At 37.1% G+C, this 12,944-nt stretch overlaps 2 protein-coding genes and 1 pseudogene across 3 annotated transcripts; 2 read left to right on the top strand and 1 right to left on the bottom strand.

The window, feature by feature from the left end:
* Positions 1-2,163, top strand: part of LOC105124550 (fruit protein pKIWI502-like) — a 4,323-nt pseudogene extending 2,160 nt beyond the window's left edge.
* Positions 2,027-4,766, bottom strand: LOC105124539 (FAM133-like protein). Of its 2 annotated transcripts, none has more exons than XM_011024604.1 (3): positions 4,593-4,766; positions 3,625-3,697; positions 2,027-3,225 (listed from the first exon to the last, which is right to left on the bottom strand). In XM_011024604.1, the coding sequence occupies exon 3, from the start codon at positions 3,198-3,200 to the stop codon at positions 2,196-2,198; it is 1,005 nt and encodes a 334-aa protein (XP_011022906.1). In that variant the 5' UTR covers positions 3,201-3,225; positions 3,625-3,697; positions 4,593-4,766; the 3' UTR covers positions 2,027-2,195. The 2 variants fall into 2 exon arrangements, with proteins under 2 accessions (XP_011022906.1, XP_011022897.1); XM_011024595.1 differs by having other exon boundaries at positions 2,027-3,259.
* Positions 4,767-6,523: 1,757 nt separating this feature from the next.
* On the top strand, positions 6,524-12,626 carry LOC105124557 (Endosomal targeting BRO1-like domain-containing protein). The gene is made up of 8 exons (XM_011024626.1): positions 6,524-7,317; positions 7,744-8,694; positions 8,967-9,056; positions 9,919-9,987; positions 10,192-10,332; positions 10,928-10,976; positions 11,431-11,534; positions 11,794-12,626. Exons 1-8 carry the CDS (start codon positions 6,637-6,639, stop codon positions 12,316-12,318), a joined length of 2,610 nt encoding a protein of 869 aa, XP_011022928.1. The 5' UTR covers positions 6,524-6,636; the 3' UTR covers positions 12,319-12,626.
* The last annotated feature ends 318 nt before the right edge of the window (positions 12,627-12,944 follow it).

Raw genomic sequence — 12,944 nt, forward strand, 5'->3', positions numbered from 1 at the left:
TCTTTCTCCAACCCCTCTTTCTTTCTTTTGAAGCATTTATGCATGACACTTGAAACAATTGACGACCTCAACTAACTGCATGGAGAGTGAATTGTTGAGACGATGAGGAAAATAAAATGAAAGTGCAGATCCCAATAAGCATAGATGATGGTTGTTATCTTTTGGGAGGTTGATACTTAGCAAGGGTGGAGACTCCCTTCCCAAACCGAGAGTCACCATGTGAGAAGCACACTTTTAAGTTTGTTAATGAGTAGTTATCCATTCCTCAAGCAGGGGTTCTGGGCTCTGAGGTCCTGCCTTTGACATTTACTTAGAGCTGTTTGTCTCTTCTGCTAGGGAGCAGTTGCATAAGACATCAATCATCTGAACGAGTTTGCAATGGTTTAGCTACTGGCTGTGTTCTAATACTAAAACAGCTACTCATGGTGAGGAGATTGATTGAGTAAAATGGCTAGAAAGCATCAGTGCTTTGAACTGAAAGGACAAGGTTAATAATATAAGACCTTATTGATGGCAGCAAAATTGATGGTAAATGTTTTCATAGCTTTTGAATGAGTGACAATTTGCAGGCCCAGCTTGGCCTACTAGGGTAAGGGGAGCTGCTTGATATACTTTTTGAGAATCATTCTCTCACAATAAGTTTATATGGCGCATATTGATTTTGCATAAATAGCTATGGGTTTGATGAGGGTTTGGATTATTGCCTCTGGAAATACTATACTTGCAAAACTAGTAATTGTTGGTGAGTTGGAATTTTTTTCTTCTATTATTGTAAGCAAACTGTTCTGTTGAGGAGATATTCCATTCTACACTAATTCAAATGACATAGTAATGCTGTTGATGTGCACAATTTGATGTTGTCTAGTGGTTTGTTTATCTAGTGAATGCAACGTCAATCCCATTTTTAGTGTCATTATTGTCTAGATTTACACGAGTAATAACATTAATGTTGATTGCACTTTGCAGGAAATAACATCAATTCTTGTATCAGATGGAGTCTCAAGTGAGAAAATTCTGAAGAACTTCTGAAAATTATAGACGAGGTTCATCCTGTTGTATTTATTTTGGAGCAACAATTGATGGTGATTCTTTATTCCCACTGCTGAGGATAAAACGTGCCACTCAGCTAATAAAACCAATTTTGGAATTTTGAGCATCTTCATTGTTTGTTGAAATTGACAAATTGTAACTGCCAGCAGATAAGTTACAGGATCCACACCTCATGTTTTTAAACCCTTTATTTTTTTATGACAGAATCCCGAGTCATCTTGAATGATCCAGATTAGGACTTTTTGATGTGAGTTTTTATGAAACTGCCGCTTGTACAATTTTTTTCCAGCTCCAAAGATCGGGAATTTTATAAGCAAATACACTCCAGGATCTTTTTAAGACCGATGTACTGGAGAAATTTTCCTTCACATGGTAAAGATTCACAATATCAACTTCGCTACGAGGGATGCCAGGGTACCCATTCCCCTATTTCACTATATCTCACAGATGAGTTCTTGAGCAGCAGTCCCCGTTTCTGCTTTTTGCCTGTGGGCGTCATACTGATGCTTCAGTTGAACTGGATACCTGAAGCCTGCGAGCATCAAAGACTGGATTCTCTTAGCAATTATGTATTGGAGCACAAATGACAAACCTTACCTGCAATATATCCTGTGCTGGATGGAAAGCCATTCCAAGCATACACCTTCTAGTCTTCATTCATTATATGGTTGTGTTCCGAGATGAATTAAACCGTGCGATGCACAAATTGATCTCAAGGAAAAGAAACAAGTTATCTGAAACCAGTTAGTGGACAGTCAATTTTACCATGTAATTGTTATCACAAGTTGCTAATGAGGGTGGGAGACTGAAAACCGAAGACGATATGGCGTCCACCTTCGGAAACCTAAAATAAGGTACACAACGGCCCTCTAGAATCATCCATCACAGAACCTGAAAATATGACGCTGCCTAACGGGCCAGTGCAAAGCAAGATTTACAAACGGAAAGGACGAAGCAACAAAGACTGGCCGGCGAATTGTTGATCAGATAGTTTGAATTGTGTTTGAATATAAGGAAAAAAAAATGGCAGTTGCAGGCGTCCAACAATTTCAGTGCAAATCATAGCAAGTTTTCATCCACGATTAAGTTTCGTGCTCCTCCAAATTGAACAAACAAAAAGACACGGATTTTTGGCAGAAAAGGATCTAGGCATTCTGAACACTATGAGCATTAAAATTGTTCTTGACCACCATTGTATCTGCTTGCCCTGCATGATTTTCATTGTTCTCTTCCGCATGCTGGTGAGGATGATCTTCATCTTTTAGGTGCAAATGGTGATTTTTCTCATCATCAGAGTGATGGTGTTTGTGCTTGTCATGGTTGTGTCGATGATGACCAGATTTCTTGTGCCTTAATAGTTTGTCTGCTTCTTCAACATTGTCATCTGATGACTTTCCTAAAGATCTGCTCCTCCAGCCATGCCCAAGCCCACCGGAATCTGACGACCTTGAATCCATGCTGTGTGATCTTTGACGATGCTTATTATGCTTTGCACGACTAGTCCCGTGTTCATCGCCTGACAAACCTGAATCATATGACTCAGACCGGCGATGGTGGCATTTGTGGTGCTTTGAATGACCTCTCCTCCTGATAGCATCATTGTCTTCATCGCTTGAAGAATCTGAAGCACTAGATTCTGATTGCCGTCGTCGTTTGTGATGCTTTGATCGGCTTCTCCTCTTGACAGCTTCATCATCATGGCTTGAAGAATCATTGTCGCTAGAATCTGATCTTGAATTGTGATGATGCCTGTGTCTTCTATGTTTTCTCTTTCTCCTCTCTTCTTCGGAATCAGACTGGAATTCATCACTTGACACTAAGGACTGTCTCCTTGACTTTTTCTTGGGTTTCTTTTCCCTCCTCTTCTCATTCTCACCTGAATCAGAGTGGAAGTGCTTCCGGTGCTTCTTGTGAGTTCTCTTCCTACTCTTTCTCCCATCACTGATGTCACTATCGCTATCAGTATCCGAGTTTGATACAGATCTTCTTTTATGCTTTGCAGCCTTTTGCTTCCTAACTTTGGCTTCAGCATCAGCCTTCGCCTTTGCAGCAGCTTCTAACTTCTGCTCCCATTTCAAAGGGGCTTCTTTCCTCTCCAAAGCTCTCTTCTTTTTTTCCTCTACCAACTGGATGAACTTCTTGCAGTCCATTTATATATAAAAACCAATTCAATATCTGCATCCCGGTATGATGATGACCAGAAGTACATCTCAAAGAAGAGAAAAAACAATGTTAGTTCTTCCATCACCAACATAAGCTTAAAAGGAAAACACGATGGTCAGAAAAGCAAATGGGACTGTTTTTGTTTTCAGTACAGGGCTGCTACAAGACTGTAAATTATAAAACAGCAATTATAACAATTTGTAGTTACCCATGCAATAGTTAAGAACTTAAAGCATATGATCTGAATGTTTGTAGAAGAGGACCAATAATTAATGCACGTTCAATATTAAAAAAAGAGAGGCTGTTAGCAGATTATTGGTGCTTAGAAACAAGCAATATATATTACGAATTATGAAAGATAATAGCCCAAAACATGTATACAATCAGGCAAGTTTGATTGAACTTTCTTACCTTATGCGGAGAAAAGGAATGCCTCCTTCAAACCCAGAGCTATTAGCTCTCCACAACAGTAAGAAAAGCAAGTCTACATGGTTACCAAAAAAACAACTAAATCAGTAACAGAAACTAAACTTTAGAAGCAGACTAAGAATCAAATTGCAGAAAGAGAATGGGAGAATTTCAAATTTTTAAACATTCAAAAAAAGTGATCCTAGCAATGCTTAGTTATTTCTTTTTTTAATGGAAAGACATTTCCTGAGCACAAATACACATGTACACACATGAACATAAACCTTCATTCAATACATTTCTGACCGAATCAAGAAAATTACAGCAATGAAACCAATTATTGAATATTGTAGTTATTAAAGAAGTCTTCTAATGATCCCCATCCATTTAAATTAAATTAAAAAAAAAAATTGAAACTGAAATGTGATGGTTGTAGCCATTACAAATGGGCAAAGAATGCTATCATCATAGATTACTTAAAACTAAATGCTGAAGCCAGAACGATACATTCCTGGGCCAAGTTAAAACAACCATCGAGAGTTCATTTCCCATTCACCCAGTCCGCTCAATAGTTCATTTCCCATATACCCAGTCTGCTCCTTTCCCCCTTTTACACACATTTGTTCACTTTTCTGCAAAGGAAACGACTGTTCAACAGGGGACTACCTCAGAAGCCTAAATTAATTGTTCATCATTAACCTACATGAATCTTTAGAAACTAAGTAATCAAGATCGACAGCTAACATTTTTATCTGCTGTAAGAACCCTGGGTCATAGAAATTCGACATAAAGAAAAATAATACTAGATTCACAAGATCAAACAAGTGGGTTCAACTAGCAAATAAAAGAAAGATAGAGAAGGGAAAAGATGATGAGGAAAGAAAAAACAACCAAGACCAAACCTAAGCCCTAAAATAATACATTACCGATGAAATGAAATAAAAAAGAATCGCTGAATCCGTGAAGAATACCTTGAGAAATATTAAGATCAGAGAGACTGATAAAGAGCTTTCCGATTGGTACTAGCTTCTTCTCCCCGCCTCGCCTCAACTAGCTGCTTCTTTCTTTCCTTTTCCTGTATGCTTGACCTTTCAAGTTCAACTGAGGCGGCATGCCAATCTAACGCTCTCTCTCTCTCCTTCTAGAATGATCTTCTATGTGCTGGCTGTATATAAAGTGGAGTCGGCACGCGCACGCCACTTCACTCGTGTGAGACGCGTGCCCCTCTCTTTCTTACAGTGACACTGTCTCAATTTTTCAAACGACATAGCGGACACGGTGATCCAAATCTTTTTTTACCATCAATGTTTTTTATTGATGATAAAACTCTCCAGAATTCAAAGCGAATAACAGACCAGAGAAAAATAGAAAATAGAATACAAAAATAAAATGTGTATTCAGCGATGATGTATCAATTCAATTTTTCCGAGAAAAAACAGAAGGCTAGAATTGAAAAATTATATATTTTCGGCTAGAAAACGACCCCAACCACCTTTCCACCTATCAATCAATGCTTGAATAGCATGTTCCTTCGGACGAGAGTAGTTGCTAGAAATATATATTTTTTACAAATTCATTTAGATTGAGTTGTGAAGCATTTGAAGAAAAAAAATTATCTCCAAACTTTTGATTCCAAGTCATCCATGTTGATGAATTTCTAAGAAAAAAGTTTCTATATTTAGTGTCGACCCTTATAATATCATGGTTAATAGCATGCTTGGTTTTAAAATCATAAAAATAAACCCCCTAATCTGGAGCAAGAAGAAGATTATTTAATTTTTATTTTAAAAAAAAACATTAGTCAAGTGACCTGACAAAATGGAGAGGCTAGCCCAAGCAAACTAGAGACGAGCAATCTATCTGGGTTGGTCAAGTGAGTTATAGTTTTTTAAGTACTTATTTGATATTATAATAATTATTGTTTTTTAAATGTTTTTTTGTTTAGAATTGTTAGGAAAAAAAATTTAAATTTTTTTTAATAACATCATATCAAAAAATAATACAAAATCATAAAAACATGCTAAAAATAAATTACAATTCGCTTGGTCAATCCAAACAAATTGTTTATCTCTTGTTTGCTTGATGTAATCTTTTCATTTTGTTTGGGTCACTTAACTAATATGTTTTATCTTTAAAAAATACTTATGAAAAAAATATTTTTTATTTTAAATTATATTTTTTTATAGTTTTTCTTGAATATGAATTAAATTAAAAAATATATATTACAAGTTCAGATTGAAAAATAAGATTGAAAATAAATAAAATTTTTATAAATAAATTATAAAAAATAAAACTTTAAAAAATAACAATTCTAATTTTTTTTTTCAAAAAAAAAGAGAAAGGAAAAAAACTATTAGGTTTACTATCATTGACCCGAGTTGCTTATACAGGAAAAGAAAAAGAATGTGACAATAATTTTAGTAATACAGAAAAAAAAAAAAAATTAACAACCGCTTATACAGGAAAAGAAAAAGAATGTGACAATAATTTTAGTAATACAGAAAAAAAAATAAAATTAACCACCGTTAAGCGCTGCTTGCATCCTTTGAAATGCATGGCACCGTCAATGCATCAACTTCCTTTTATATTTAATTAATTTTGAATGTTTACTAAAACATAAAATTACACTCACTTTACTTTACGTAATAACGAAAAAAAAAAACATAATAAAAAGACTATAAAACTGAACTGTGTATGTATATAATAATAAAGAACTAATTTGATATCGTGATATATTTTTTTTAGGAATATATTAAAATAATATTTTTTATTTTTTAAATTTTTTTTATATTAATAAATAAAAAATCGGAAAATATAAAAAAATAGTTTTAAAATACAAAAAGAAACGTGTACATCCGATGAAACGGTCCACGTAATTAGTTTACTTAGCTAAGAAGGGGAAAAGAAAAAAAAAAGAAGCAAAATCAGCAGAGTCAATGAATTAGACTCGCCTCTTAAAACACCCTTCCTCGACAGGACAGACAAATTCCCCAGATTTGCAGCTCCATCACCACCATGGCCGGCCAATCCTCATCCACATCTACGGCCACTAACATCATGCTAGCAATTCACGAGAAAAAGACAACCTCCCTCGACCTCTACCGTCCTCTCCGCAACTACATCTCCATGTTCTACTCCGAACGCGAAGCTCAAAACCTCGAAGACGATCTCCAAACCGTCAAACAGTACCGTTCCGATCTTGAACGCCAACCCGACCCGTCCCCTACTTCGCGCCGCGACCTCCTCCAAAAATACTTTAAAGCCCTCTGTTTAATCGAAACCCGATTCCCAATCTCCCCCGACAGCGATCACATCAATACGGTCACGTTTGTCTGGTACGATGCGTTTAAGCAAAAACAGAAAGCATCGCAACAGAATATTCATTTAGAGAAGGCTGCTGTGCTTTTTAATTTGGGTGCCGTTTATAGTCAGATGGGGTTGTCGTTTGATCGGGCCACGGTGGAGGGGAGGAGACAGGCGATCCATGCGTTTATTGCTGCCGCTGGATCGTTTGCTTTCTTGAGAGATAATGCGGCAACGAAAGCGTCCATGGGGACGAGTACGACAGTTGATTTGTCTGTCGAGTGTGTTGGGATGTTGGAGAGGTTGATGCTTGCACAAGCGCAGGAGTGTGTTTTTGAGAATACTATTGCTAAAGGGAGTACGCCGGGTGTTTGTGCCAAGATTTCTCGGCAGGTCAGTCTAATTTTGTTTATATTTATTATTGGTTAGATCAAATAAATGTGCGATCACTGCAAGTGAATTTTTGTAATCGACTTGTTTAGTGCTAAGAATTTTGGATTTTTTTTAGTGTCCTGGTGGTGAATTCGCATGGAAGTTTGTAAGGGTAAACTTAAGAGGACTTGTGATTACTGAAAAGTTTGTAAATCTAGCTGATTTGTAATGAATTGATGATGAATTTGTTATATTTGTCATGGCTCGGGATGCTGTACTCTGTTTCTATCTGGAAATGTGGATGTCATTGAGTTGGGAATAGAACATTTATGGATTTCTGGTGGTTTGATTGTATTTTCCTTGTAAATGGTGTGAGTTTGTGTTTTAGTTATTCTGGGTCTTTTTTGGTGATTGTTTGCATTTGTTTTGATAATGGCTGTGATGTAGGTTGGGTTGTACTATGAGGAAGCTTTAGCGGCACTGAATGTTGCATCTCTAAAAGATCATTTTGACAAGGGTTGGATTGCTCATGTCCAACTAAAAGCAGCCCTGTTCTATGCGGAAGCCTGTTACCGGTATAGCTTGGAGCTTCATGAGAAAGAAGAAATTGCAGAAGAAATTGCACGGTTGAAGAGTGGGTCTAGTACGTTAGCAGAGGTGAAGAAAAGTTCAAGGGGGGCTGCAGCACAGATTCTGGATGCAATTAACAAACTGGAAGCTAATATCAACCGCAATCTGGACAGGGCTGTCAAGGAAAATGATAGAGTTTACCTCATGAGGGTTCCTTCCCCTAGTTCCTTACCCCCTCTCCCAGCATTTTCCATGGTAAAGATCATGCCAATGAACGAGGTACTTGATGCCAGCAAGGAAAAGATGTTTGCTAGTCTTGTTCCAGACAGCAGTGCTAAAGCTCTTTCAAGGTACACTGAAATGGTCGATGATATTATCAGGACACAAGCTGAAAAATTGCAACAAGGGAGTGAGCTAACTCGAGTGAGGCTCAAAGAAATGGACCTGCCAGATTCAATTCTTTCTTTGGAAGGAAACTTTACGCTTCCAACAGATCTTAAAGAAGATGTGGAAGCAGTGCAGATTAGCGGGGGCCCAGCTGGCCTTGAAGCTGAGTTACAGCAACTTATGGATTTGAGGAGAGTAAACCATGAATTGCTAGTTCAGACTGAGGAACTTTTGCAGAAGGAAGCAACAGAAGATGCCCAATTTAGAAGTCAATTTGGGACTCGGTGGACTAGGCCCCAATCCAGCACTTTGACAAAGAACTTGCAGGATAGATTAAATAGGTTTGCAGCCAACTTAAAGCAAGCTGCAGATAGCGATGCCAGAATTGAGCGTTCAGTGAGGGATCATTCTGCACTCATGTCAATTCTTGATCGCCGACCGGTATGTCTTTTGAACTGCATCTGCTATTTGCCTGTGTAACATAATTTTTTTAATGTGTATCAGTTTTACTCTTGCTATTACCTAGGCTTTATTGGGTATCAATAATGCTCCCGTTGTTATTTATGCAAATGGTTGCATTCATGTACTTGTGTGGTGGGAAATCAATCATTTGAATAATAGAGCCATATGCATAAAAAACTTGGTCATGATCTTTGAAGAATAGAGATGCTCTATTCTGTGAAGGAATCTTATTTCTGTTTTGCTCTCATCAGATAGAATCTGCACTTCCAACTTTAGCTAGGCCAATAATGTCTTTGGATGCTAATGAAGATGCTATAGTGGGGGCCTTGAAGCAGAGCTTGGTATGTATCTTCTTTCTTAACCTTTTGTTTTTCAAAATAATTTGGTGTTGCATTGTTGAGTTGACGTTTCCTTTTCCCTGATGAACTCAACTCAACCCTGCCTCTCTAACAATGAAAATAAGTAGAAAAATGAACTGAATGCTTCTGTTGCTGCATCTTCTTTCTCTAGTTGTTTTTCTTTTTTACTCCTCATCCATAGCTTATGTTATGGTTGGTTCCCTTTGGCATTTCTTGAGTAGGTCTTAGTAATCTGATATATATTTCAGTTTTGTTGGGACGCTCTTGACAGCTGGTTTTGTAAGAACATGTTATTTTGTGCCATCATCAACATTATCAAGCTTTAACGGAGAAGGGATTCTTTAGGCATGGCTAGTTTACAAGCTGGCAAGAATAATTGCATAAAACAATTTACATCTATAATTCCTTAGAGTTAGCTTTACATTCCTTTACCTGTTTGGATACATAACTACCAGTCTTAATGTTGAAGGACCTTGACAAATTTTGAGGTCGTTGCTGACAAGGGAATCTTGATCCTATAGAAGGAAGGGCAGTTGGTTGTGGAATTGCTTAATCATTGTCATTGGCAATTGGAGCAAAAATTTCCTAGTGTTTTGGCATGTTTAATCCTAGCCATTGGATTTAAAACAAATTTTAAATATGACATAATCTAGAGACATAAATGACAGTTAAAACTTCAATATATGAGCAACATATTGCAGAAGATAGTTTTAGAATGAATTATTGGCAAAGCAAGCTAAAGAATATTGTAACCAGGTCCTAGATGAATTCCATTCTTGTAATTTTAATAGGAATTACTTTCAACTAAAAAATTGTGAGTGTATATGTCTTCTCATCTATGCAGAGGCAATTGGAGACTCTTGGGGCTCAACGAGCTGGTCTTGAGGACATGCTCAAAGAGATGAAACGGAAGGTGAGATTAAATATCTAATATCTAGTGATTCTGGTCCTTGTTTACTTCTATATTTTGGAAGAATCTGAGAGAACCAGAATAATTTTGACACATGAGGATGCACGAATCTCACTCTCTTGTACTCTGTTCTTCTTCCCTTTGTGTTTTGCTTTCTCTTCTTCTGGTAAGCATGTTTATTAGGCTATATTACATGTATGGTTTCAGGATGATGTCCTGCCAAAGCTGATGACATCCACCGGGTCCTATGAAGATCTTTTCAGGAAAGAGATAGCAAAATATGATCCCATCCGTGAAGACATTGCACAAAATATTGAGGCGCAAGAACAGTTGTTGCTGCAAATTCAGGTGTATTTCGTTTACTCGGAACTCTTTTGGAACTAGTTTCAGGTCTCTCTTTGAGATCAGGATATCTGCTTTTATTTTTCTTGATGTTCTTAAGACGAGTATAGCCTACCTACTTAAAAAAACTTACAACAACTACAAGAATGTGCATCATTTATTTAGAACTGTTTCTCCCAAGCTCTGTTTCATAAGCTGGTAACTGAAGCTGTTGAAATGTTTACCTAACAGTGGCTAACACGGATTGCATTTTGAGTGGCAATATGTATTGAGACTGTTTATTTTTGCTGCTAATTTGAACAAATGAGTTGACTAAATTAGCTGGCAATGGCTGCATCCCCTTTGTAGCCCAAAATCAACAATAAAAAAGAGTCTACAATCACAATGATAGGATGCTGTTTAAATCAGCATGTATAAATAAACTTGTCTTTCCTACATTCATTCAGTTATTACTGAAGGTGACCAGTAATGTTTTTTTGCACCTTAGGTTTCAATGTGCTGAAAACAATTCAGCACTCACTTGTCAATCTGTTTTCTGAATTCTTAGCCTGTTATGAAGCAAATTTTGGTTCCTAAAATTATAGATTATCCTTGTTTACAGGCTCAAAATGAAGAGTTTTCTGCTGTCTTCAATCTTGAAGATTACAAAGGTAGTGTTTTTTTTTTTTTTGTATAACTGTTGTTTCAATACTGCCTGAACAGGTTTCTTGAATGGGAATGCTTATTATACATGTATTTGATCCACATGTTCATTTCCTTTGTGTTTAAATACTGCACAGTTTATATTTCCACTATGCTGCTTATTTTGCTCCTGTAGAAAATTGGAACACAATCATTCTAGAAAACTTTCTTGTATATTCTATCAAAATATTGTTACAAAAAAACTTCTAGACTTCTAAGAAAAAGAAATAAAGATTTTAATTTCTTGATAATACTTGATTAGTTTTATCCCTAGGCGTTCTGATATGTTTTTTCTGAAGGTGGCTAGTTATCTCGAACTGAGAGACCATGTTCTTTTTCTAGTACTGGGCTTGACCTTTACATCCTTAGTGTAAATGAAATGCATGCTCTTTTGACACAAATCTCCCTCTAAATTTGTCTCAGCATCTCGTGAGAAGTGTTATAAGCAAATACAGGCTGCCATAGCCAAGTATCGAGAAATAAAGGAGAACATCAACGAAGGATTGAAGTTTTATGTTACTCTTCAGGTAAAACCTTCCTTGCTGCTTATGTCTGGGCTGTTCGGGATGTAAATTCCTGAACTTATGATCAAGTAGACATGCTCACTTCTTTTAAGTGCCTACTGCATTTTTTCCCCTTTCTCCTTGCATGCTTTTGAATTTACACCCTTGTGTCCATGCCTTTCCTTTGTACTCAGACACTATGTATTATATTTTATGGATATTTAAATAGTTTAGCTGGGTTACATGCCTAGGGCTGATATAAGAAACATAATGGTTGAAACAGGACGCCATCACCAATATCAAACAGCAGTGCAGTGATTTTGTGATGACCAGAAATATCCAGTGTCGAGAAATGATTGAAGATGTGCAAAGACAAATGGCTGGACTAAGCTTTCAAGATCGTAAGAACACAGGCTCATACAGCTATCCTGCAGTAAACCAGCCCCATCAGACTCCAAGATCCAGTTCGCAGCCTCCATTGGATCCTCAAAATGTTCCACATCCTCACTCCCAAACATCGTACTACCAGCCTCATGAGCAATCTGCAATGCCTGCTTATGCCCACCCTCCATCCCCTTATACAACACCACAACAACCACCTCCCTATCATATCCCCCCCGCTCCTGGTGCTCCTTACCCACCTCCACAGGTTCAACAACCAACAAGCCAGGAGTATGGCCAGCCTGCCTATCCAGGGTGGCGGGGCCCATATTACAATGCCCATGGACAACAATCTGGATCTCTCCCTCGGCCTCCTTACACTATTCCAGGTCCATACCCTCCTCACCAAGGCTACTATAAACAATAGTTCTCTTTTGAGTTGATAATTTGATAATCTATTGTGTGTTATTTTTTGTTGCTTGACCTCATCCTTGGTGGAATAGATTGGATTTAGTCACAGCATTTGGTTCCAAGGCATAACAATCGTGAATAGCCATTGGCTTTGAATAATCTCTGTATGGGCGTTGCATAGTTCTTGTTCATGTTATGCGTATGTATAGCTTGTTAACTTAAAAATATGGAGGTGATGCAGTACAAAGAGAAGTTTTCATTAATTTGTTTGTAATTTTACAAATTCATTTTTCAATACTTTTATGCAATTTGGGAACTTGTCTGTTTTTTGGTTTGGTTGATGTGGGAACGTGCTTCTAAGCCATTTCATCAATATTCGACAACGAAGAGTATAGATTGAATATTCAACACAATCGAATGTCTGGCATTCACATGTTAAGTGTGCTTACTAGCCTTTCCTCTATTGTTTAGCAGTTATTATTGTAACTAGGAGTTTGATTATTAGGATTTTTTTTTTCTTTCCCGTCTAAACAAGCATTCACATCTATATAAGCACGCACAACTTGTTAGTTTGTGATTTAACCATCAAAACATTTGAGCTGTGAATTCCAAAAATTCTAGTTTCTTGTGTATTCAGGAATG

The sequence above is a fragment of the Populus euphratica genome, unplaced genomic scaffold (genome assembly GCF_000495115.2).
Source record: "Populus euphratica unplaced genomic scaffold, PopEup_1.0 scaffold1.1, whole genome shotgun sequence".
In the NCBI taxonomy this organism is placed as follows: domain Eukaryota; kingdom Viridiplantae; phylum Streptophyta; class Magnoliopsida; order Malpighiales; family Salicaceae; genus Populus; species Populus euphratica.